This window comes from Theropithecus gelada, chromosome 6 (assembly GCF_003255815.1).
Source record: "Theropithecus gelada isolate Dixy chromosome 6, Tgel_1.0, whole genome shotgun sequence".
Taxonomy (NCBI): Eukaryota; Metazoa; Chordata; class Mammalia; order Primates; family Cercopithecidae; genus Theropithecus; species Theropithecus gelada.
In genome coordinates, this window is record NC_037673.1 from 90,983,828 (window position 1) to 91,010,639 (window position 26,812).

A 26,812-nucleotide genomic window follows, 5' to 3' on the forward strand; every position below is an offset into this window, starting at 1 on the left:
CTATGACTACAGTAGTCTTTATCTGTAACTATTAAAACATTATTTAGTATAAAAAGCAATTTACGTAAAGATTCACCAAACTAAACCCAATTTTAAGATTAATATAAAAGCAAAATTTCTTGGTGTTTAGAGATAGCAAATTCCCTGATTAAAGGAGTTAAAAACATCAATGACTTTTCACAGAGCAACAAAAGCCAAACTTATTTTCTGGTCATAATATCTAAGTGATATGGTTTGGATCTGTGTCCCCGCCCAAATTCCATGTTGAATTGTAATCCCCAGTGTTGGCAGTGGGCCTAGTGGGAGGTGATTGGATCATGAGGCAGAGTTCTCATGAATGGTTTAGCACCATCTCCATTTAGTACTGTATAGTGAATTCTCACGTGATCTAGTTGTTTAAAAGTGTGCAGCGCCTCCCTCTCTCTTCCTCCTGCTCTGGCCACGTAAAACATGCCGGCTTCCCCTTCACTTCCTGTCATGATTATAAGTTTCCTGAGGCCACCCCAGAAGCAATGCTGCCATGCTTCCTGTACAGCCTGCAGAACCTTGAGCCAGTTAGACCTCTTTTCTCTGTAAATCACCCAGTCTCAGGTATTTCTTATAGCAGTGTGAGAACTAACAAACACATTAAGTTTTAGAAATAAATATAAATTAACTTCTTTGAGTTTCACTTCTAGGTAAGTAATTAGCACAATTTTGCTAAAATATTGAGTTCCAATAAAATATTAGAAGGTATAAATAATAAAAAAAACTCTTCAATTAAAATATGATTTTTATCATTCCAAAAAAGCTTTGTCCTATTTGCTCTATGGTATTGAAACTAGCACTTTACATAATAAGTACAAATTGTCTCTATATCCACTATACTCCAAATGAGTATTTTTATAATTTAAGGAGAATTTACATTTTATAGGTAAACATCTAGCATTTTTTTTCTTCTTTCAACTATAATATCTGACTTAGTCTTATGGAGGAAAATCTATTAATGTTTAGGAATCCCAGTTAATTTAAATAAAGAAAATCTTAGCTCTCCACTAACAATCAAACTTATAAGAATTATTATGAATTTTATACTGCAATAAAAATAAAGGAATTTTTTTAAACTTTTTTTTTTTTTTTACTTAAGTGGTTTTATTTTATGTGCAAATAATGAACAGATCTACTTTCCAAAAACAGGAGGTTTTTAAAAGAAAACCACATAATAACTTTTAAAAGGCTCTGGAATTCCTCTGCTTCTAGATCATTGCTAGGCTAGAAAAATAAAGTTTGCTGTACCAGGAATCACAAGTTAGAACTGAGTATTCTCCAAAGTGGAAATTCTAGAGTGTAATGTCACTCCAGGCAAAGACTATTCAGTTCTCATCCCCAAATTCCTATCAGAAGGGTTAAACCAGGTCAAAACAGTCCAGCATAATTAGGCTTCATCAAACAATGTCATTATGCTCTTCTAAGATGCAAGTAAACCAAAACAGGAAATACTAAAATCAAAATAATATTTGACACTGTCATACAAATTGTTAGTTCTTTGTTGTATCCCTCCTTCCATAACATTAATAAGGGGAATATTTTACTCAAAGAATATTTTATTTTATACATCACTAGCCATGAATTTTTGCCATTAGTTATTATACAAATGCTGCCTAGTGCCATTATCCAAATGGCATAACCATTTTACGTTCACAATTCACTTCTACAGTTACAAATAGAATTTTTATGATTTACCTAAGTACATCTATCGGTGAAGATTTAACACTGAGATGCAATCTAACATCCGTAATATCTGATGTTGTGTAGATGGCAATGCAGGAAAGATATATTTTAATTACTTTTCATTTAAGTGATCTTATATAAAAAATAAACTAATAATTTAGCAGGTCCAAGTTTTAAACAATGCTCATTGAAATATAACAGAAATATTTATAACATTATAAAATGTCACATATCTACCATTACGTCTTTGGACTATTTTTGGAAGGGGGAAATTAAGAGTTTTATACTTCATTTTGACAAGCAGGTATGAAATCATGAATTTTCTGAGGCAGCTCTGAAGTAAATAGCTTACGTAAAGTATCCATAGTAACTCTTTTTACAATAAGAGTTAATACATACGTGTCCAAATATGGAAGTATGTCAGTCAGTGTCATGTCTAGCAAATAACCACATGGCTAATGGGTACAACTAAAAAAGCCAAAAAGCAAATAGTAAAATACAAATTTCAATATTGATAACAAAAAAAGAAATTCTGATTTGTGCCTTGCTCAATGGAAAAAAAAAAAACTACCTAATTTAATACTTATTAATAAACAAAATCTAAATTATGACTGAAATGACTACATTCTAATATTAAGCAAACACGTGCTGAATGCTCAATACCTGTATGTTGTATTTTACCATGTTCTCAGGATTTTACACATGGTTATTTACTATCATAAAGTGTATAAAGTTGGTAACCAGATTTTTTTCCCATAATGAACTAAATCCTGTTCCCCTTAAATCAGTGCCTAGAACACTGATCAGTTCCCAACATATGAATGCCAAACAACAGCAATATAGGTTAAGTAACTGAACTTTTCATAGAAAGAAAATCAAACACAAGAATGCCAATGGGCAGAGATGGAAGCAGTTGGTAGTGTCAAGCTTGGGTGAAGACACGCAGAAAATCAAAAACAAAGAAAGAAACATAAAAAACAAAAAACCTAGGCTTGGATCCAACAACATAAAACATAGGGGTAAAGGTTTTCCTTCACATAGGTGAAGGGGAAAAAAAGATTACATTGTTATTTTTTCTCCCACTTCCATTTCCTGTCTTAAGCGGTAACCAAAGACAAATCTAATGACTCTAACATGGGGTTACTTTTGCCCTTGATAACTGCAGTCATCATTAGTATCTATGATTCTTGTCACCAAGCCATTTGCAAATTTAAGTTCTCAAAACATGATATATATAACCATAGATACATGTTAAAAGGATATAGGCATGTAAAGTGACAGGATTTTCTTTTAAATGGATTGGTTTTTCCTAACCAGCAAAGAGGAAGAAAAAAAATTACTTATTTATTAGACAAGGAAATGACTGTAATGGCACAGGATAAGGCAAAGGCATTACATCAAATAAACGCCTGTCAAGTTTATCCTATAGAACTGGTTCTCAACCAGTATCATCTAACCATCTCTTTCCCCCCACCTTTGAAGATGGGGTAGTTACAGAGGCAATTTTTTTGTTGTCACAATGACTGAGGGGTGCTAATATTATCACTTAGTAGGTGGGAGGCAAGGATATAAGCTTTTTGCAATGGGAGAATATCTCTGTACCATGAAGATTAGTACCACTCAAAAATGCCAATAAAACACTCATTGAGGCCACTGCTCAATAGCATGCATTAATTACTACTGCTTGTGAAGGAATTAAGGCCAATTTTCTAAAAAACTAATCTTCAAGAAGTTAGAAAATATTATATAAGTAACCACAAATAACACAGGTCGTTATTTTATTAACTTACTCCAAAAACACAGAAATAATTTTAAGTTTTGTTACTCGTTTTTAAAAAGATTCACCTTTAAATGAACCTTTTAACAGGTTATCGTGAAAAGGAAAGAAGAAAACATCTCTTTGGGAATCCAAGAAGCCAAAAAACAAGGCTTCATTACAACTATCTTCATTAAAATTTTAGGATACTACTTATTAGGTGATCAGATTATCTTTAAAAAAAATACGCAACAGAGTATAGGACAGTTTTGAAAGATCCAATAGATCAAGGGCTAAGAATTAAATTACAATCTGTAGCTCCACCTGTGACTATCAATTCAGAACCAGGTGGGCCCAATCCCTTTTGTTCACCCAGAAGTTCCTAAAGCATTAAGAACTTCATTTTACATTGCTCCAAATCTCAACCCAAATATTTAAGTATCTGGTCATGTTAAATGTTGATGTCAACTATACATACCATTTAAATAGCAATGTCTTGGCTACATCCATTTTTCCTTGTTTATATTCAGTTATTGCCAGAGCTGTCAAGATATGCGCTTTGTCTTGCTCTGATTCAACAATAGACAAGGCTCTCTCATAGGCTGTTACATAAAATTGAAAACAAACAAAGCAATATAAAAGCCATCTGGATTGATGAAGCATGGCATTTTTTCTTTCCGAATCCTATTTTTCAGAAAGGTCTAAATACAATTACATCTTTGTATTCTCCTGTTCTCAAGCAGATAGAATAAAACTTTATAATAATCTAACTTGTTTTCAGTGTTCCAAGGTGATTTTCTGGTATCATTAGGATTATTATGTGACAATCTCTAACTTCTACCTTCAGAATCTATATGGGAATCTAGGTAACTGTCTTTAAGAGCCAAAGCTGAGGCCTGCAGCCACTGAGATATCACCAAAATTCCCACGTGCAGCCAAGCAACTCCATCAAGCAATAGATACTTAAATGCTCTATACACATGTGGGCTAAGCCCATACATGTGAAAATGCATCATTTAACATATTTGGAGAAATCAAAATCTATTACTAACATGGTTGAGGTCTTCATTTATCAGAAATTAATATCTAAGCAGTGTAGAGCAGTAAACATTTGCTTTCAAATGCTAAGTCACATATTTGTCATAAGTGATCTTGGGCCTCAGGTGCCTCATTTGTATAATAAATACTCAGCTCATAACACTACTATAAAGACTACGCATCATAATAACATTCTAAATGAGGTAACAGATAAAAAGTGCCTAGTATTGCTCCTGACTCCTAGTCAGATTTTAATAAACATTGCAACCCCCACCCCATCTCATTATTACATCTTTCTGTATGTATGCTCATCATGATTAAACTCAACTCCAGAAAAGACGTGTCCTTTAGCTTCAGGGCAATATTCTTACCTTTGCTGCTCTCTTTATAAAGCCCCTTCATGAATAAAGCCAAAGCAAAACCTATGATGTCTTCTAACTCTTCAAGGGGTGTTGACTTAAAAGCCTGGATAGCTTTATCATATTCGCCAATGGAACTAAGAAGTAAAACACAACTTACTTTTAATATCAAAAGTAATTCTGGCATGTATCATCAAAATACAGAGATACAATTACACTAAGTTGGGCCGGGCGCAGTGGCTCATATCTGTAATCCCAGCACTTTGGGAGGCTGAGGGGGGTGGGGCGGGGGGGGGGGGGGGGGATCACAAGGTCAGGAGTTCAAGACCAGCCCGGTCATCATGGTGAAACCCCATCTCTACTAAAAACACAAAAATTAGCCCGACATGGTGGTGCATGCCTGTAATCCTAGCTGCTCAGGAGGCTGAGGCAGGAGAACTGCTTGAACCCGGTAGGCGGAGGTTGTAGTGAGCCGAGATTCTACCACTGCACTCTAGCCTGAGCAAGACAGAGCAAGACTCATCGCAAAAAAAATAATAATACTTTACACTAAGTTTCTTCTGATAATTTCATGTGTACTTCCTTTTTTATAGTGGTCTACTAAATTACAAATTGTCTCTCTCTTCTTTTTAACAAACTTTAATTAAAATCCCAAATTATAAAAATAATTTCAAGTTGACTTTTATATGGATCTCAAATTTTTTTAAGCTTAATACTTAATTAAATATTACCCTATGAGTATGGTTCTAGCATCTTTGCTAAGCTTAACAAGTCATAAAATGCCTAGTCAGAATCAAACCTATCTTTTGTATAAACTGTTTATCTGCACATTTTTCTTTTTTGGAGGACATATAGACACACTAAAATTCCATGAACAAAAGCATTATTCCTTTTTGTGTTTAAGAGGGAGGAGGCCGGGTGCAGTGGCTCACACCTGTAATCCCAGCACATTGGAAGGCTGAGATGGGCGGGTCACTTGAGGTCAGGAGTTCAAGACCAGCCTAGCCTGGCCAACATGATGAAACCCCGTCTCTACTAAAAAAATACAAAAGTTACCCAGGCGTGGTGGTGGGCGCCTGTAATTCCAACTACTGGAGAGGCTGAGGCAGGAGATTCACTTGAACCCGGGAGGCAGAGGTTGCAATGAGCCGAGATCGAACCATTGCACTCCAGCCTGGGCAACAAAAGAGAAACTCCATCTTAAAAAAAAAAAAAAGAGGGAGGAAAATATAAACTGTAATATATACTAAAGTGCAATACTTATTAATAACAGAAAAATAACTTGTTTTTGCTTAAAGATAAAAGGAATTTGTATAAGCTCAACCGCCATCATCTGAAGAGATTTAAGATTCTTCTTTCTAGTATCCATCACCATAATCTGAATGTTTTTATTTTTAATGTGTTGTGGAAATGTTTTCATAAAATCTTTTTAATCTTTGAGGATATGAATGGAGGCTAAAAATATAGGCAACCTTCACTCATAAATAAGTTTTTAAAAAGTGAAAGAACTTATAAAATCAACACTTAAATTTTGATAAAGGAAAGAGGACTACTTTAGATTGTTTATGGATACATAAATATATATTGAGGCCGGGCGCGGTGGCTCAAGCCTGTAATCCCAGCACTTTGGGAGGCCGAGACGGGCGGATCACGAGGTCAGGAGATCGAGACCATCCTGGCTAACACGGTGAAACCCCGTCTCTACTAAAAAATACAAAAACTTAGCCGGGCGAGGTGGCGGCGCCTGTAGTCCCAGCTAGTCGGGAGGCTGAGGCAGGAGAATGGCGTAAACCCGGGAGGCGGAGCTTGCAGTGAGCTGAGATCCGGCCACTGCACTCCAGCCTGGGTGACAGAGCGAGACTCCGTCTCAAAAAAAAAAACAAAAAAAAAAACATAAATATATATTGAAAGTATTTCTTTAAATGAACACTATCTTCTAAGATGTGCGTGCTTTTGTGGAGAAAAGAATGGAACTACGGAAGGGAATGTGGGTGCTTCAATGAATCTATCTGAAATTTTTCTGGAAAAAGTAACCTGAAGGTTGGGCGTGGTGGCTCACACCTGTAATTCCAGCACTTTGGGAGGTCAAGGTGGGTGAATCATGAGGTCAGGAGTTCGAGACCAGCCTGGCCAACATGGTGAGACTCCATCTCTACTAAAAATACAAAAAATTAGCTGGGCGTGGTGGTGGGCACCTGTAATCTCAGCTACTCGGGAGGCTGAGGCAGGAGAATCTCTTAAACCCTGGAGGTGGAGGTTGCAGTGAGTCGAGATCACGCCACTGCACTCTAGCCCAGGCAACAGTGCGAGACTCCATCTCAAAAAAAAAAAAAGCAAGAAAGGTAATCTGAAACAAGCTGACAGAATTTTAAGCTATAATTTGATTGGTGAGTTTTCATTAAATTATTCTATTACTCATTGCATGTTTGCACATTTCATACATTTCATAAAAGTAAATTTTAAAAAAACAGATAATCTGTTTTCAATTGAAGGTATACATTTTCTTCTAAAATACTTACATTAGTACTTAGATTATATAAAACATCAAAACTAAAAAGAACAGATACTTTATTCCATACAATATATCTGTCCTCTACTTCAACAAAATCTTGGAGCTGACAGCTCTTTCAACTTTTAAATATTTTTTCAACTTTTAAATATTAACAGTTTAAATGACTAAAAGGAGAGGCAGTCAGAACAGTATAATTTTCCAATTCTGGATATTTTTCAAGTACACAGTTATAAAAGAAAATAACCGGCTACCTAAGGTCTACCATGTAGCTCCTTAAAAGATGTGGCACTAATCCTAAAGCATCAAAGTATAGTTTTAACAGTGTTTTGCAAACTGCACCATTCAAGTTTAGGGCACTCTAGGATGCTGCCTTAACTTGAATCAAAAACCTTCCTCCTACAATACTTCCATCCTCTGGTGTTAGTTCTACCCTCTAAAACAGTTGGTTCTTAATCTTTCTTTCTTTTATTCTTTTTTAGAGTTAGAAGTCTCTGAAAAACTGAGGAAAGATATAGAGCTCCTTCCTCATCCCCAAAAGGTACCCACACAACAATTTTTGTGTACTATTTCAAAGGGGTTACTGGACCCCTAATGTCCATCCTCAGTTTAAGAATATATAGCAAATCAGAATAAATCTAATTCCTCTTCCAATTAACTAGACTTCTACTATTACAGATGGCCACTACCTCTCTTCCAAATGTTCTCATCTCCAGTCAACAAACCCTGAGTTCTAAATCTGTTCCATATAAAGCACACCGGGGTTAGTTAGCATTATAGGTACAGGAAACTGTTAACAGAGCCTGTTTCTATGGAAATTATGTATCCTACATGTCCCACTGTTCTGGGAACTAGTCAGCATATCACCAGTTCCATAGCTTTCACCAGAAAAATACAATCAATTGATAGACTTAATGGAGAAAAAAATATGCTTACCATAACAATCTGCCGTAATTTCTTATCGCAACATTATAAGTATCTTGGTCTTCTGCACTCTGTAACAACAAAATTGCCCTTAAAAAAAAAAAAATCAAGGTATTTTAATTTATCTCTGTGCAATAGCATTCTGTTACCTTCCTCTTTAGCTGAATCCACAGATATTTGTTCATTTAGTTCTACTAATTCTTTGGTGCTAGTTATAATAGCTTATTCATATTTTATTAAGTTGGTACAACAAAAGAACTTACAGATATTTAGATTTTAAACTGTTGGGAAAATAATATCTAAATGACCTCTTAGTAAGTGAAATTATTTATTACATTTGAGCTCTAAATATTCCAAAAATCTAAATATGGGAAATAACTATGTCACAGTTTAAAGTTTTGACATATTTGGAGTTCATAGACACTACTCTTGAAACTATTTATATATTAGTAGTTTGAGTTAGGAAGCCAGGAAATTGAATGCTTTCATGCGTCCTTGCTTGTACATACAGAAAAAATATTTAGAGAAAAGTAAGTTGAGGGAAGAGGACTAGTCACTAGAAGTCCCTCAAGGATTGGAATAAATAACCTGCTGATAATGTGTATTTTCTTCTCATGGTCAGTTCCCTATGGGCAGGCAGGGAAATGTCTTAACTACTAAAAAGGGTTGGATATTTAACAAGATTTTTGGTTTTTATTTTCATTCCCATTTAAAGAGGACCAGCAAGGGAGAAATAGCCAACAAAGACTTTCTATCTCCCTGATGTTGCATGAAAAACAAGAATTTGCTAGAGAAGCCTAAAGACAGTATTACAGAGATGAAAAACTATACCCCTATTTAGATTTATGCCTAATTTGTGGTTTCAACCATCAAATACTTGTTTAAAGCAGAAAACAGCAGTGATGATCAGTCAAGAAAGTGGTACACACACCCAAGTGACTGTGGAGATGTCATTTTAAGCCTAAGGTGCAACCAATGTTAAATTCACAATATCTGCAATAATAACGATATGTCGTTTTTATTTATGTCATTTATATATATGTCATTTGCTATTGCAAAAAAAAATAGCAAACACCCTAGCTGCCTAGTTTTCTCTGTTTAAAAATCTTGCTCACTGTTGCAGGCTGTCATATTTATAGTTTACTGTTAAGTTTGTTGGCTTTGAAAGAAGCAAAATAGTGGTTTTTCATATACATTTATTTTCACATACTTCTTTCCATACACACCTGGAAAAATAACTTCTTGATTACACAAGCTCCAGTACCATCTAGTGATTACTCCTTTGAACTACAGAGAGATCCATAAAAGGATATGGGAAAGCATTCAGGACACCTCAATTATTTTTCACTTGACAAGGCTTCCTGTAAATATTTATTTAGATTTAGGGCAATAATGTGCCTCAGAGATTAGGCAACCAGGTCTTTTTACTTTTCATCTAGTAGTTGGTCATGAGATCAATAGTTATTTTCTTATCACCTATCCATTAATTTACATAGAAATTTATGTAGATTTCATCTCCTACCACTCTCCAGCTGGTCATTCCATTGTAGCACACTGGCTTTCTTATTCTGTAAATATGCCAAATCTACTCCTCCACTTCTCCACTTCTCTTGCTGTTCCTTCTGCCTAGAATCGTCCTGCCCAGATAAACAAGTGGCTTGTGGCCTCAGTTCACTGAAGTCAGGCCTCAACTGCCTCCTTAGTTAATCTATCCATTCTTAAACTCACCTGAAATGTCACTTCCTGCCCTGCATTCTCTGGCCCTTTACCCTACTTTAATTTTCTTTCTTAGCAATTATTACCATCACAGATGTTTATTAGCTCATCATCTCTCTTTAGCCACAGAACACACGTTCCATGAGAACAGGGCCTTTGTCTTTTTTAATTGACTGCAAAATAGCCAGTGCCAAGAACACTGCTTGGCACACAGTAGTCAACAAATATTTATTAAATGAATAAATACATAGTAGATATTAAAGTCATTCAAACACACACATCACAATGTTCTTATTTCTTGTCTCACTGAACACATTTTCAAATCTAATAAAGTTAGATAAGTTCTTAAAAGACAGACTTTTCTAAAAATCTGATAAGTTTTTTGTTTTGTTTCTTCTTTCTTTTCTATCGATTTCTCTCTCTCAATTTCTGCACCCTACCTCCTTAAGATGAGCAACAAAAACCAAAATATAGCTGAAAATTTGGGACCACATCTTTTCACCTTCTAAGATGTAATAATAGTATACAAGGAAACATCAGGAAAGGAGTCAAAACAATTATTTAGTACCTTCTTCCTGAGAATGAAACTAACATTTGAAAAGCTAACTGATAAACAATGATTGCATTGCAACTGATGTAGAACTTGGTTCCTTAGTTCCGCTAAAACCAGGTCCTTGTCACACAAGCAGGAAAAGTTAGGCATGCAGACACATTGAAGGGTGAGGGGAACGGATTTATTGGGTGAAAAGGAAAAAAAGAAAAAAACCTCTTAGCAAAGCGAGAGGGGTTCCTGCTAACAGACCCCCGTCTCACAGATTGATTCCAGGCCACACACACAAGAAATGAAGAGGCCAGGTTCCTCTCTGCCTGCAAATGGCATGAACTCCCCCGGGTTTCACCCCGTTCTCCCAATGCACAGGCCAGTCAGAGATTCTCCAGGAACCCCTCCCCTCATCTTCCTCCTGCATCTATCACAATTAAATGTAGTTTACCTTTGGTATGCATTTGCTGCTTCCTTTTTGAGTTGCAGATGTTCGTTTAAGTAACCCAACATTGTGAAAGCTGGAGCATAATTCTGAATTCTTTCTAGAAAATGAGAAATATCTTCATTTTTACATATGCATACTGATGGCATTAACAAAATATTAGTTTTATTTTTTCAGTATCTTAAATACCAGATTACCTCTTGAGATCACTCACACTGTTAAGAATAGTGGCCTGATTTTATCTTGAATATAATATGGCAGTAAAAACTTTATTAACTCTTCTAATCACTGAATAATGTTTAATAGTTATATTTGATTTTTAGTTGTATTTTATAATTTAAACATTTTTATGACCAAAGGTATCATAACTTGAAATTACAGTTCTTGTTAAAACCAGTCATGAGATTTATAAAGAAATTCAGTTCTTTGGCTAATTACTTAAGCCTTCCTATGATTAAATTAAGCAATAAGTTCTCCTGGTGGTTCTGTTCCAACACATATGTATTTAAAAAAAAATAACAAAGTCAGTATTATACACTAGAAACAGAAGTTTAGTACTTTCAGTGCAGTATTTTGAAATTCGAATGTCAAAAAACATCATGTATCTGAAACCACCATTTCAAAATTATAACTGAAACAGTGACAGAAATCTGACCTAACTCTATCTTGCTTCTAACCTCCATGCTGTCCTCATTCATTCCTGGGTGTAGGCTAAACTAAAAATAGGAGGAACTTGGTTTATAGTTTATAGATAGAAACAAAGATGACAACAGCCCTTTCCCAAAACAAACTCCCTTCTTGCCTGGGGACTAGACCTGCCTTTGCAGGACCAACGAATTAGTTAAAAGATTAATTATGGTTTAGGAGTCCTGCAGCTGGAGGCTACAAGATTCTGACCGTCCCCAAATTGCTCCTGGAGATAACATCACTATTCAGAGCCTGCACTTGATGGATCAGCTGGCATCACCCAGATTGATAAACTGGCTCATCTGATCTTGTGGCCCCCACCCAGGAACTGACTCTGCACAAGAAGACAGCTTCAAATCCCTATGATGTCATCTCCGGACGCAACCAGTCAGCACTTCCAACTCAGGGCCTGTCCACTACCATCCACCAAATTATTCTTAAACATGCTGATCCCCAAATGCTTACTCGGGGAGACTGATTTCGGTAATAATAAAACTCTAGTCCTCCGCACAGCCGGCTCTGCATTAATTACTCTTTTTCTATTGCAATTCCCCTGTCTTGATGAATTGGCTCTGTCTATGCAGCGGGCAAAGTGAACCCGTTGGGTGATTACCTATCGAAGAAGGTGAAATGTAGAAAAAGAAACATATCTGATATAATCTACTTAAAAGTAGTAGTGGAAAGTAAGCCTTCAAATCCTTTAGATTATTTAACAAAGTACACCGTAACCATATCTTATGATTGTTAGGTTCTAAGATCAACAACTAAGGTTAAAATCATATAGTCAAAGTTATTCTTGAAAAATCCTTCAAGTCACAACAGAAAGAGTCAACAAAACTGAGTCAAAATAAGCATGAGGGCCAGGCACAGTGACTCACACCTGTAATCCCAGCACTTTGGAGGCTGAGGCAGGTGGATCACGAGGTCAGGAGATTGAAACCATCCTGGCTAACACGGTGAAACCCCATCTCTACAAAAAATACAAAACATTAGCCGAGCATGGTGGCATGCACCTGTAATCCCAGCTAAACGGGAGGCTAAGGCGGGAGAATGGCTTGAACCTGGGAGGTGGAGGTTGCAATGAGCCAAGATTGTGTCATTGCACTCCAGCCTGGGTGACAGAGCGAGACTCGTCTCAAAAAAATAAATAAAAAATGAGCATGAGGAGATCCATGCATTCACATGCCACACCCACCCTAAGGCAAACCTATCCTAAGTGCTGATGTTTGTAAATTAATTGCCTAGTCTACTGCCTCAAGCTAAATGCATGCAGAGTGCCACAATCCCCACAATATCTACAGTGAGGCATTTTCTCTCCTGTTTTTCACAATTTGTCCGATTCTTTATATTATTTGATTGTCAATATTTACTGTTTTCAGTATTCCTGTTTAAACTCCTTGCTTCTTTATTAGTATTTTGTCAAAAGTTAATGAAACTAACATTTTCTTGAGCATCTAGGATATGCCAGGCACTCTGCATAATATTTTGTACAAATCACCTTATTTAAACACAAAGCAATAAATACTTTCCTGTTGAGAATGCTGGTAGCATGCCCAAGGTTTCAATCAAGGCTACTAATTGGTGGAGCAGAGATTAATAACCAAAACCAATGGTAGTTTTATTTTAAAAGACATGAAATTATTACAATAGATGGTTAACAAAACTTCATCACTCTGTCAACTTCCTAAACCTAAACGTATTTTTCCAATATCTTCAAGAAAAATTAGGTGTTAAATGGGGAAGCTACAGTCACTGGGTTTGGTACTTCATTTATATTATCTCACCTAGTTCTCACAACTCTACAATCCAGGTATTGTTGTATCCACTATCCAAGCAGCAAATAGAAGTTAAGGGAGGTAAAACACTTGGCCTAGGACTGCAGAGAAAGTAAAAGGCAAAGCTAGAACAGCAGCAACTGTTCTAGTGTATAGTGTATAGTGGACAGTGTATTAATACACTCCACTATAATACACTCTCCACTATAATAAGGAAATTACTTTTATCTTGCATCATTAGGTAACAATTATCTTTCTTCAAAAGCCTTTAGTAAAGTTTACAAAGTAAAGACTGCTTCGCCACTGCAAAGAGAAGGCAAATTCATGTCTTAAAGAACACCAATATTTAATTTGAAATGAATTAAATTAAAAAATTTTACTTTTAAAAATTATTTAAATTATTTCAATAGTTATTCAAATATCTTGCTATTATATAACAGGTAACTTACCTACGTATTTATTCAAAACAACTTGTGCTGCTGGAATAGCATTCATCTGGAGGATGTTGTACTGGTACAGCTCTGTTTCTCTGTTGCTTTTATCTTGTAATGTTGTGCAGACCCAATATGCATAACCTAAAGCTCCTTCAGTCTTTAAAAAGCCAATGTTAACAAGCAGACATAGAATAATAAATATGTCAATAAAAATTATAATAAATAAAACAATGCACTTCAATACAATAAATATCCTAGAACACATCTCAGTGTTAAGTCAACTGTTAAAAGTACCTTTAAATGAAGAGTCTCTATGATAAAATACAGCAAAGAACATATTGAAATTACTTGTTCCAATCCTAACTAGAAGAATGAAAGAGGATAAAATGCAGAAAACAGAGCCTCGCCTGATGGGTTGGCTTTCCCCTCCTCAGCACCATTGCCAAAGGTCAAACCAAAAAAAAAAAAAGAATTCTAAAACATTTTCATAAATAATCTAGAAATGTCTACCATGCCTACTCCTTATCTCATGTCTATCTTTTTCCTAGAGTCTCAGTTTCTATTTTATTAATATATGACTGCTACTATATCTATTAAATCTCAATGTCATGTCATTTCTTCACCAGCTCTTGAAAGTTGGAGAAAAAAGAAAAATGGTAGTTCTTTAATTCAAGACAACTGTTTCTAAGAAAGAATAAATAATTAAAACAACTGATGTCATTAACATCTAATACCATTATCTATTCATTTTCTTTTTCCTTTTCTTAGAGACAGAATCTTGCTCTGTTGCCCAGGCTGGAGTGAGATGGCATGAACATAGCTCACTGTATCCTGAAACTCGAGGACTCAAGCAATCCTCCTGCCTCAGCCTCCTGAGTAGCTAGGGCTACAGGTATACACCATCATACCTGGCTAATTTTTAAATTTTTTTTTTTAAGACAGGGTCTTGCTATGTTGTCCAGGCTGGCCTCAACCAATCCTCCTGCCTTGGCATCCCAAATCACTGGGATTACAGGCATAAGCCACTATGCCTAGCCCAATATCTATTCATTCCCTTAACAAGGATAATACTTTTCTCATTAATGAATACTCAAGAAGAATGTTCAGATTCTTACATGCATATTTAGTTCTGTAGTGTGCCTGAAGAGATCCATAGTGTCGTAACTTCCAACTGCCTCAGCAATAAGAGCCTACAAAAGGAAAAAAAAGACTCTTAATGTGTTTAAAAGAAAATAACAATAATAATAAAAAATGAAACTATCTAGAAGAACCAAAGGTTTACTAGCAGAGCTTAAAAGCAAAGTTAACCAAAGTTTTTCACTTCTATTGTTATTATTTTAACTAAATCTTCCAGTTACCTGCTAAAATAAATTATTTTTAAAACCAAAAATACTTTTAAAATTTAAAAAAAGTGATTCTGATAATCATCTAAGATCTACTGACCTAGAGCAGTACTACACGAAGTGAGGTGCCTTGGACCAGCCTCACAATCATCACTTGGGAGCAGTTAGAATGCAAATTCTTGGGCTCCCTGGGTTCAATGGTTGACATAGAGGTTAGCATAGCAATGCCTCTGCTTCCAGATGCTACCACAGTGAATGGGAACAGGAGTTTGCCTTTCGAGCTCTGCTTGCTTCACCAATTAACTAGAATTAGGCCCAAGAGTCTAAAATACAATAAAAGATCTCTAAACCCTGATTTAATAATTTTCTAATATGGGTGATACTCTCTGAACCAAAGCAACTGACTGCTTACTAATTCATTATAATTCCTCAACCAGGCAAGAACTTTGAGGCCACTCAGTCTAATCTCCTTCTTTTTCAGGTGAGAAAATTAAAATCCAGAAAAGTGATATGCTAAGGTAAAAAAAGAAAAAAAATCAGTAGGTAACAGACTCAGACTAGTAACAAAGTATCCTGATTCCTATTTGGCATTACAAAAATCTAAATTTTGGGGGAGGAGAGAATACTCATAAACAAGTGACAAATCAAATATGAAGATTTTACAGAAACCTAATACTCAAAATGATCTTTGTAAATGTGCATTTTCTTTGTACATGAGAGTTACACAATACAGTTATGGGTTTATTTTTTAGGCACAGTAATGTCAGACTGGTAAGTGTTCAGAGGCCCCCCCAAATCAGAGTTAAATCCTTACAAGCTATGTGACCTTAGGAACGACACTTAGGATCTCTGAGTTTCCATTTCCACAACTATAAAGAGAGTATAACATTAACCATATTTCAAAGAATTGATGATAGATTAACTGAAATAGTGTATACAAAGAGCTAAGCATAGTGACTGACACTAAGTAAGTCCTCAAATGCTATCCGTTACCATTATTATCACTATTATATATCAGTCAGTTACTTATATCAACAAGCTTATTAGTAACTATATGTTATATATCTTACTTGTCCAATCCAGCACATTAAATAAGATGGATCAAGGGACTGGGCCATTTTGAAAGCTTCATGAGCTTGCTAGGAAAAAAAGGCAAAAAATATTACAGCAAGTCATTTTATAAACTTATTAAACCGCTTATGTTTAAAAAGCATAAAATAAGAGAATAAGTCAAACCTCTCATCATAAATATGTATGAACATAAAACTTCACTGTTTAAGCATAATTAGCAATGCTTAAAGCAGTGTTTTAACTGCACAGTTCTAGAACTCCTAGGTGCAACAGATATCTCCCCAGGTTAGGAGTTCTGAACCCCAGCAAAAGGGGGTTCTACCTTGCAGTCTGCAGAACTTTTAACCAACCAATCATGTGCCCATTAGCTAGCCATAGGTTTGAAGGCAATGATTAAATAAGGCTATCTATTCCCCTTTCTTTTAGCTTAACTGGGAGGATAAGAACTCACAACTAATGAAGTCCTAACCAATGAAGTCCCAGACATGTATTATACTGCTACTAGAGAAGGAGTGATCAACAACATAATTGTGCATTAAGCAATGAGGAAACTTCAAAAATATCTAACTTGGACACATTAACTTTGATGCTTTTTTTTTTCTGCCACAAAAAATAACTTTTTATTACATACTGCTTTATATTATTTTCTCAATAATCTATGTATGGCAGGAAACAGTCTTATTTTTCCTGTTTTTAAAAAGTAAGCTCACGGGTAACAACTATCCCATGCTACAATAAAACCACATCCATAGCTTACTAAGACACTGTTTTATTTAAATTTTTAAAAAAATTTTATTTAATTTTTTTAAATGTATTTTAAAATCCAAATTAATATTTTATTTAATCTATTTACAATTTTCTAAATCCAGTCTTTTTTGCAGTGACTTAATGTATCCTTGAGAATATTGTGAAAGCTTTTTGGAATGAGACTCAATATACTGGCTGAAACACAAAACAGTTCAGACGTGGTATTACCTATAGATTTGTGGAAACTTTCCAAACATGACCTATAAACATGCTCCCAATCACTTTAGTTGCAATTGCCTAATGAATAATTGCTCAAGTATGACAAATTACACTTGCTATTTAAAGAGATTAACATCTACTAAGGCCAAAATGTGAAGTACCCAAGCAAAGGTTAAATTTAAGCTTCTAGAGATTACTGTCTCCCTTGCGCTTATCCACTCCACCTCCAACACTATCTACACAGGACTTCTCTTACATGTGTACAGATAAAAAAATGCCAGATTGATTCAGAATAGAACTGTCTTAATCTCTAAATGAAAAACCAACATAATCATAAAACCACAAGTTTCTTGAAGGTCATAAAAAGGAAAATAAATCTTACACATTAATTATTCAACATAAATTGAATATCATCAATTAACTAGCATACTGGAGAGCATACTGGCTAGATAACAATATGCAAAAACATTTCTCCACAAGAAGCTGAGCTATTGGGGAGATAATAATATAGAAAACATTTTTTATTTTAAATATGACAGACAGGCAACATATTTACCTCAATATTTTCATTTGTGAGGTATAACACTCCCAAGTTGGTCCATGCAACAGCATTCTAAAAAACATACATTTTTTTTCTCAAAATATGCCTCTTGTCTACTTGAAAGTCTCAGAAAATTAGTAATACTAAATTTTGAAGTTATTTTTTATAGACGCATAGAATACTCACAATTTGTTCTGACTGGATTGATTTGATGAAACAGTGCTGAGCAAGGGCATAATTTCCAATACCTGAAAAATACAGAACTTGATGAAACTGAACTTTGTTTGAAATACACAATCTTCTAAAAATATTGAAGTGTCACTCAATTCTCACCACTGTAACATGCAACCACACCAAGAGCATTCCAGTATAAGTGATTATTACTGTCGAGTCTCACTGCTTTTTTCAGACACTGAAAAAAAGTTAAATTAGATTAATTTTTATTTCTTGGAATAGCAGCATGTGTATATCAAGATATATGTGGTTTTATGTGAAAACACTATTTACTTCAAAACATCTTTGAGAAAAGCATTTAGCTTTTTAAAAAGTTTACAAAAAATTTATATAAACCATACATGTAAAGATTTCTCCAGCAACTCCTTAAGATCATTCATGTTGCTGCCTGTTTCTGCTAGATGTTTTGCTTGGCGATAATAATTAATTCCAAGATCACACCATGTATGAGACGTAGACATCAGTTTTAATGCACGACCATAACACCTATGGGAATACAAAAGTGAATGTTATGATTTTTGTTATAATGCCTTAATTCAATTCAAATGTTATTAACTGGCAATCTTTGCAAATTACCTTCCTCCAAGGTGGAGGAGCTCATTTTTCTTTAATACTTGTTTTCCTTCTTTCTGACCTAGAAGGACTCCTAAAACATGAACATTCACTTTAGATGATGAGACAGCATACAGACAGGTACAAGCATCCCCAGCTAGCTTCCAGAGGCAGGACACATCAGCTCGATGCTGTAGAGCGCTAAAAAAAGAAATAGTGTGATTCTTATAAATTATTTATAAAAAGTATGAAGTTTATCTCCCTGATTATTACTTAAAACAGAAAAACTGTACACTAAGCACTGCAAATGCTTTACTAATCTCCTCCTAACTGAATTATATCATACCACCTCAATAATAGGAAGGGAAGAAGAAAAGGAGAAAGGGAGGGAGGAAGGGATTACTTTAAGTGCCAGAAATTTTGTGGACACTTTTTTTGTTGTTACTCTTCACCATTTTTATTAGAAGTAGCAGCAATCACACAAATAAATAAATAAGTTTTCCAGGACCAATTTTCTTTTAATATTAAAATGTTAAAACTATGCTTTTTGTGTTTAAGCAATGACCAAGGCAGTAAAGTTCATAACTCTCTTACAACTGACCATTGTAAACTCAGGTTTTTGCTTTTAGATCTTCTCTCATGCTGTGTAGTTTTGACTACGTCCCCACAAAGTTCATGAGTTGAGAACTCAATCTCCAGGGCAACAATGTTGAGAAGTAGGACCTTTAAGAGGTGATTATGTCATGAGGGCTCTGCCCCCCAAATGGATTAGTACTGTTATTGTAAGAATGGGTTAGTTGTCACAGGAGTGAGCTCCTGATAAAAGGGTAGGTTCAGTTCCATTTCTTTTCTCTTGCATTCTGCCCTTCTGCCGTAGGATGACCCTCACCAAGATGCCAGCACCACGCTCCTGGACTTATCAGCCTCCAGAACCAAGTCAAATAAACTTCTATTCTTTGTAAATTAACCAGTCTGTGGTATTGTTATGGCAGCAAAAAAATCAATGAAGACACCTCAAATAAAATGTACCAAATATATTTGGTAAGATCTGAAAGATTTTTATAAATTTTATTTTTTAATTGGCATAACTATATATATTCATGGGGTACAGAGATTTTTTGATACATATAATGTATCGTGATCATATCAGGGTAATTAGCATATTAATAATCTCAAACATTTATCATTTCTTTGTGTTAGGAATGTTCACTATCCTTCTAGCTATTTGAAACTATATATTATTGTTAACTACAGTCATCTTACAGTGCTACAGAACACTAGAACTTACTCCTTGTATCTAGCCATAATTTTGTGTCCTTTAACAAATACTACCCATATATCCCTTTCCCCTACCCTTCCCAGCTTCTAATATCCTCTGTTCTACTTTTTACTTCTATGAGATCAATTTCTTTTTTTAGCTTCCACATATGAGTAAGCACATATGGTGCTTAACTTTCTGTTCCTGGCTTATTTCATTTAACATGATGTCCTCCAGTTCTATCCAAGTTGCCTTAAATGATAGAATTTCATTCTTTTTTATGGCTGAATAGTATTCCATTGTATATAAATACCACATTTTCTTTATCCATTCATCTGTTGTTGACTATCTAGGTTGATTCCATATCTTGACTATTGTGAATAGTGCTGCAATTAACATGAGGGTACAGATGTCTCTTTGATATAATGATTTTCTTTCCTTTGGATAAGTTCCCAGTAGTGGGATTGCTGGATCATATGGTCGTTCTACTTGCAGTTTTTTGAGAAAACTCCATACAGTTCTCCACAGTGGCTACACTAGTTTGCATTCCCATAAACCATATGAGTTCCCTCTTCTCCACATCCTTGCCAGCCTTTATTTTTTGTCTTTTGAATAACAGACATCCTAACTGGGGTGAGATGATACCTTACTGTGGTTTTGATTTGCATTTTCCTGATGATTGGTGATGTTGAACATTAATACCCTGAGACCAAAAAAAAAACAAAAAACAAAAATCTAAACATGAAAATCTGAAGAACTACATTTATTGAAACAAGAGCAGACTGAATGAACAAGCTCAAAAAGCAAAGAGAAATATTAATTATGGTGACAGAGGGCAATTCCTTTTAGAATGAGAAAAACTTCAGCTATACATTTCTCTTCATTTTTCTCTTCTCAAGATCTTATAAATAAAACATGGCAAGTTCATTTAAGCCAAGTCTCAATAATCAGCTATCACAAGCTGCTATGTTACTGGCAGATGGATAAGCAGATGGAACATTTTTCATAGCCTTTTCTACTCATGGAGTCCAGCCAAAAATCATTTTCCAATGTCTTCCTAAGAAATAATATTAATTATTGTGGTCATGACTAAAAGCCTACTGAGAATCAGAAGGAAGGGCAATACGATTTGGAGTTCCTTTGCCTAAATATCTTAGCAAAATTTCTAAGATTGACAGCAAAAAATGAAAAAAGAGGGGAAAAGTAAAACAGAGGCAATTTTAACAGCCTAAATTCTTATTTTAAGTTCAATAAAAATAAAATATCTATAAATTGAAGTAACTTACATCACTCTTACACAATAATTGTGATAGTATTAACGCCTTGTAATTCTAGAAGTAAATACACATTTGGAGATAATAATTGTTTTATATGCCACCTTCTAATAGGTTATGTTACATGTTATCCAGAATAACATATCCTAGGCTCAGAAAGGAAGTATTTACAGCTAAGGTACTGTCACCCAAAGGTTCACATTTACTCTTAAATACCAGTTCAAATAAAGCATGCCCTTTACACAGTAACCTTCTCTTTAGAAAGAACTATATTATGTGAGACTTGAAAAGAAGGAATAAAATTCAGTGAGATAAAAAAGGGTTAGTTTTCATTTCATATTTGGTTCATATGAAAAGCAATCCTGGAACAACCAATAAATAGAAAACAGAGGAGAAACCAAGCAGGAAAGTAGGGAAAGTAGAAGATGTTTAAGAGTTACAAAAAATTCAAATGTACATCTAACTTGTGGACTTTTGGAAGTCATCTACCACATGTAACACTTTTTCTGACCTAACGAATGAATTCACACTTCTATAAAATGCCAAATCTACTCGAAATTTTCTGATTCCTTTCCTGTTATTAGACACATCACTTTTTTCCTTCACAGTTTCTCTTCAGAAGCAATCGGATTGTTATTTCCCCTTACCTTCAATACCTACTAATAATCCTACAATTGGCTCTTACCATTGAATGTAAAGTGTATTGAGCACCTACAGCCCTATTTCCCAATTGGTTCCAATTAAAGATACTCATTTCCAGGCCTACTGAAAGAGAACACTAACACATGGTGTCTGAGCTGCTGTTCCACAAGCAGACTGCTCCTTCCTTCCTATTCTTTCCTATGCATCTAGGATGCCAGCCACTACTAAGATCAGAAGAAATTACATCTGTTTCCCCAAGTGCAAAATTAATACAACATGTATGTTACAGAATGAATTGGCTTGTCTGTTATTCTTTATGTTTGACATTCTGAGTAATTGCTATATCTAGCAGAATACATAAAATGATCTTCTAAATTTGGCTTCATTATAATATTACAAAAGTAAACAATAAATAATAAGAATAATACGAACCAAGTAAAATATTCCAGTGCTTTTTCTATGTAGTCTACAGCTTTTCCATCAAGATAATCAACTAGAGCTTCTTTCGCCATCATAAGATGGCATTCACCCAAACCTAAAATCAGGTAAGTTTGTCACTGTTATTAAAACACATAAAACAAACACTTAAAATGAACGTCAAATGAATTTATTGGTGTTATTTTAAAGCACTTCCCAGAAAATAAAACTTAATGGTATGTTATAAAATTATCTTAAAGCATGATCCTACATTGATTCAATAAGAAATTCAAATGAAAGAGTTCTGTTGGAGTAAACATGCACTAGAAGTTATTAAAAAGTTATCTACGGAACCCAAGAATTTCCTTGTCTTTGGGCAAGTTACTTACCTGGTAAAACTTTGGCTACAAAAATGCAGATATTATCTGTATGTTACTCTCCATCATATTACTACTTATTAACTATTGTGAAACAAGATATGATCTTTTTATATTAAAATCTGTATAGCAAGCTATACTATAAGAATTAAATGAAATAGTGATTTCCTAAAGTGCCTAGTAAAGATTTCATAAATATGAGTTCTCCTTCTCTTGAGGAAAGAGTTTTACAAAATTAAAAAAAAAGTTTCAAGCCCTAAGTTATTTGTCACTTATCATATACTATTTACACTATTTATGTGCTCACTTCAGCAGCACATATACCAAAACTTGAATGATAAAAAGAAGATTAGCATGGCTACTGAGCAAGGATGACACAAAAATTCGTAAAGTGTTCCTTAAAAAAAAAAAAAAAAAAAACAGTTTCTTTAAAAAAAAGAAGGAGGAAATGGAGGAGAGTAAGTACATATAATGAGCTCCCAGTTTTTTAATACAATCATTAAAAATGTAGGTTACATATGGATGGTGGTATTTTATTTTATACTACCAAAAATAGATAACTATAAAACAAAGCAAGTTGTCTCTAAAGTTTAAAAAAATTTTAATGAGCTTATATAACTTACAAAGTAATGAAAGGTATTAAGATATTCTGGAGAGATAATGAATTAATTATCAAAATGTAAGAATAGGGAAACATGTTTTAGAGATCGTTTTTTAGATCTAATAGTTATACTGTTTGTCTACAAGTTAAATCTCTATCATATTACTATTTATTAACTTATGAAACAAGATTTGATCTTTTTATATTCACATTTATGTAAGTTATACTGTAAGAGGTTCATACTGGATGCTTGCTGTTGACTAAAGAAGTCCTTTTTTCACGTTATTCAATACATTTAGGCAGGAAATCTACTCAAAGATTTTATACTTCAGGATCATAAAAGTCAAAGGAGCTATTAAAAATTAATTACCTTTTAAAGCAGGCACATAATCTTCTGTCTTTTTAATGATCATCTGGTATTGAGCTACAGCCTCCTTATATTTGCCTAGGATCTGCTGTATTGCTGCAACCTTAAACACACTGTATGTGGATTCTGGGTTCAGCTCACTGGCTTTTGTGAAGGACTTCAAAGCTGTTGTGTAGCCTCCTCTGCTTAAGTATGCCTCTCCTAATGATTCCCAACAATTGAAGTCCTTTGGGTCTGCTCTTAATGCTGCCTGTAAACTAAAATTTTAAAAAACCGTAAGAGAACTAAAAGTTATGGAACTATCTCCAAATCTGAAAGGAAAATATAAAATAAATAATTCAAGTAATTGAATTGCATACATATCTGTGGCTCCTTCTACTTATAAAGGTGCTATTTAAAGTAGGTAAATCTGTTCCTTTTATGATTAATTTTTTTAATACTAAGAAATGTTAATTTTGGAACAAATAAGAATAAAATGCTTTTTTTGAAAAAGTGCTGAACAAAATTTCTTTTCCTTGATTATCTTGAAGAACTCGAGTTTTCTATCCTACCAGGACAGGTGTCCATCTCAGTTTGTCTCATCAGTCCATAATCCCCCACCAGCAATCCTTTTACCAAACAGAAATACCACAGTTTAAATACGGAAACAATAGGCATGCTTTAAATATCTGATCAAATTCCATTTCCATGAAAATGCCTGTACTCTAGATACTAACATAAACCAGAAACAACTTTATCTTGATCCAAATACATTTATTTACAAAGTACTGTTCAAACCAAATGACTCAAATTGATCATATATGAGCTGCTCCCAATGCCCTTTAGGCTGCCAAATGTCTCCCTTGCCAAAAACAATGTATGTCAGCAGAACAATAAAGATATGTACCTCAGCTTCTCATCACTAAAACTTCTATTGAGAACTACTATACATATTTATTAAGACTTCAATTCACTAATCTGGCTATCTCCTCAACAACAGGACATCATGTAATCCATCTCTGCAATTCCACTGCCCTATAGACAATAAACACCAATCAATCATAAAGAGACAATCTGTAAAGTTCATTTGGGGTATAAATAATGCTTAATTTAAGGAACGTTATGCTTGTCTAACATAGTTTAAATACAATAAGGTGCCTTACTCAGCCACTGCTTGAGAATGCTGACCAGCTTTCAAATAGTATAGTCCTCGCCTAAGCCAGGCCCATTTTGCCGTTCCAGCACTTGCCTTTTGAGTTACTGTTGTTAGGATAGCTAAAGCAGTTTCCTAATGAGAAGAAAATACTAATATTAGATATTTGAACATTATAAAAAGAACGCTCATGTAAAGTACACAAATATATTTTCATTTCCCACTTCTGATTTTTTAAACTTACACTGGTATACGCCAAACTACAGTTTCAACAACAACTGGTTAGTAATTTAATATCCGCCAATGGAAAAAAATTTTACTTATAGAAGTGAAAATATTTATATTGCACCTATAGAAAAAAAACTAATAACTTTCAAATATACATATATAAAAATATTTTCATTTATATACTCAGGATAAAAAAACAAAAAGCAAAAGTGGTTATTAGACATACCATATCTTCAAGCTCCACACTTAAGTCAACCGCTGCAGCTCCAGATTCAGCATCAGTGTCATCTAATTCAAAGGCTTTCCTATAACATCCACGAGCTCTGTTTTTATCTCCCACCACATCTCTATAATAATGACCTAAATAGCAGAAAACTTCGCCCATATATGTATCCAGTCTTGCAGCCTTTGAAATAAATATTGATAATACCAGGACATTAAAAGTTCATTTAATGAATATCTTTACAAATACAGAAGATAAATACACAGATTAAAGAAAAAAGAAATAATTTCATTAAACATACAAAAATATGCCAAAAATCCTTTAATGTAAGATTTAAAACAGACAGGAAAGCTGTCCCTCACTGCTTATAGAAAGTAAACGGAAGTATAAAAATATTTTCTTTTTTGGTAAAGGAAATGTGAAATTAGAGCTGCTACTGAATTAATCTGCTCTTACAAGTCAAGATAAGAATGCACAACTTATAGATGTGAAATATCTTAAAAAAACAGGAATTTAAACATCTAACTTGTATGCTCATAAAACTACAGTGAAAATTACCTAAAAAGTGTTGTTTACATCTAGAAAATATCTCATTTTCTAGAACACATGCTTTTTAAAAAGTAACTTTTACATTTCATGTTTTAATTTTTTCCTTGAAAACCCATATAACACCATCACAAAACCTTACGTACGAAAGATAAAGCACAAAAAACAGTTTAGTAAGGAGCAACTGTAACTAACTTATATGATTATTATTTATGATTTTATAATGCCATTTCAACTAGGAATTGAATTGCAGCACTTGCTTTACCTTCAGAAAGTGGGTAAGAGCCTTTGTTTTATCCTTTCTTGTCTCTTCACCCATGAACCAGTATGTTAATCCAAGTTGGTAATGATATTCTGCAACTTCAGTATCTTTCTCAAGAGCTGTCTGAAAACTAAGTCACCAAAGGGTAATAAAAAGAAATAGTAAAATAAATACACACACACACACACACACACACACAAAAAAAAAAAATATAGGCAACTCCTAGTTGGAACAATCAAAGTTTGAGTGATTCAGAGGTGCCAAATTAGAAACGAATCATTACCTTAGGATTTATATTATCACCAGGAAAGAAGTGATTTGTTTTTGAAGAAGAGGAGCTTAAAAAAGCACAGTGGCCTTTTAGCACTACCATGTGCTAAGTGTTCAGACTATACTGAACATTACATCTGCTTAGTGAACACGATGATCAGCTAATTATTTTTTTTTTTTTTGAGTCCGAGTCTTGCTCTGTCACCCAGGCTGGAATGCAGTGGAATGGTCCTGGCTCACTACAATCTCCACCTCCCAGGTTCAAGCAATTCTCGTGCCTCAGTCTCCTGAATAGCTGGGACTACAGGCATGTGCTACCACACCCAGCTACTTTTTGTATTTTTAGTAGAGATGGCGTTTTGTCATGTTGCCCAGGCTGGTCTTGAACTCCTGGGCTTAAGAGGTCACCTGCCTTGGCCTCCCAAAGTGCTGGGATTACAGGTGTGAGCCACCACGCCCAGCCAAGATCAGCTAATTAGATTTGAAACTCATCATGTAATTTTTTATAGCTACTGTACAACATGCTAAATACATTTCTTAAAAATACTAAAACTTAAAAGCCTACAAAGATCAAATTCATACAAAATCAAATCTTCATCAAGCCTACTCATTTT

At 34.5% G+C, this 26,812-nt stretch overlaps 1 protein-coding gene and 1 non-coding gene across 4 annotated transcripts in view; one reads left to right on the plus strand and one right to left on the minus strand.

Moving 5' to 3' along the window:
• Window positions 1-26,812, minus strand: part of TTC37 (tetratricopeptide repeat domain 37) — a 91,735-nt gene that overhangs the window by 34,717 nt on the left and 30,206 nt on the right. For all 3 annotated transcript variants that reach the window (XM_025387623.1, XM_025387622.1, XM_025387624.1), the window contains exons 16-32: window positions 25,932-26,058; window positions 25,124-25,303; window positions 24,680-24,804; window positions 23,541-23,794; window positions 22,208-22,310; window positions 18,626-18,802; window positions 18,391-18,535; window positions 18,149-18,227; window positions 18,002-18,063; window positions 17,831-17,887; window positions 16,308-16,376; window positions 15,010-15,084; window positions 13,910-14,051; window positions 11,005-11,098; window positions 8,309-8,386; window positions 4,876-5,000; window positions 3,945-4,068 (exon numbers count right to left, since the gene is read on the minus strand). In XM_025387623.1, the coding sequence (XP_025243408.1) occupies window positions 3,945-4,068; window positions 4,876-5,000; window positions 8,309-8,386; window positions 11,005-11,098; window positions 13,910-14,051; window positions 15,010-15,084; window positions 16,308-16,376; window positions 17,831-17,887; window positions 18,002-18,063; window positions 18,149-18,227; window positions 18,391-18,535; window positions 18,626-18,802; window positions 22,208-22,310; window positions 23,541-23,794; window positions 24,680-24,804; window positions 25,124-25,303; window positions 25,932-26,058 (2,016 nt within the window). The remainder of the gene's footprint in view (window positions 1-3,944; window positions 4,069-4,875; window positions 5,001-8,308; window positions 8,387-11,004; window positions 11,099-13,909; window positions 14,052-15,009; window positions 15,085-16,307; window positions 16,377-17,830; window positions 17,888-18,001; window positions 18,064-18,148; window positions 18,228-18,390; window positions 18,536-18,625; window positions 18,803-22,207; window positions 22,311-23,540; window positions 23,795-24,679; window positions 24,805-25,123; window positions 25,304-25,931; window positions 26,059-26,812) is intronic.
• Window positions 22,869-22,975, plus strand: LOC112627206. Its single transcript, XR_003120064.1, has one exon. It is a non-coding gene; the product is annotated as a U6 spliceosomal RNA (small nuclear RNA).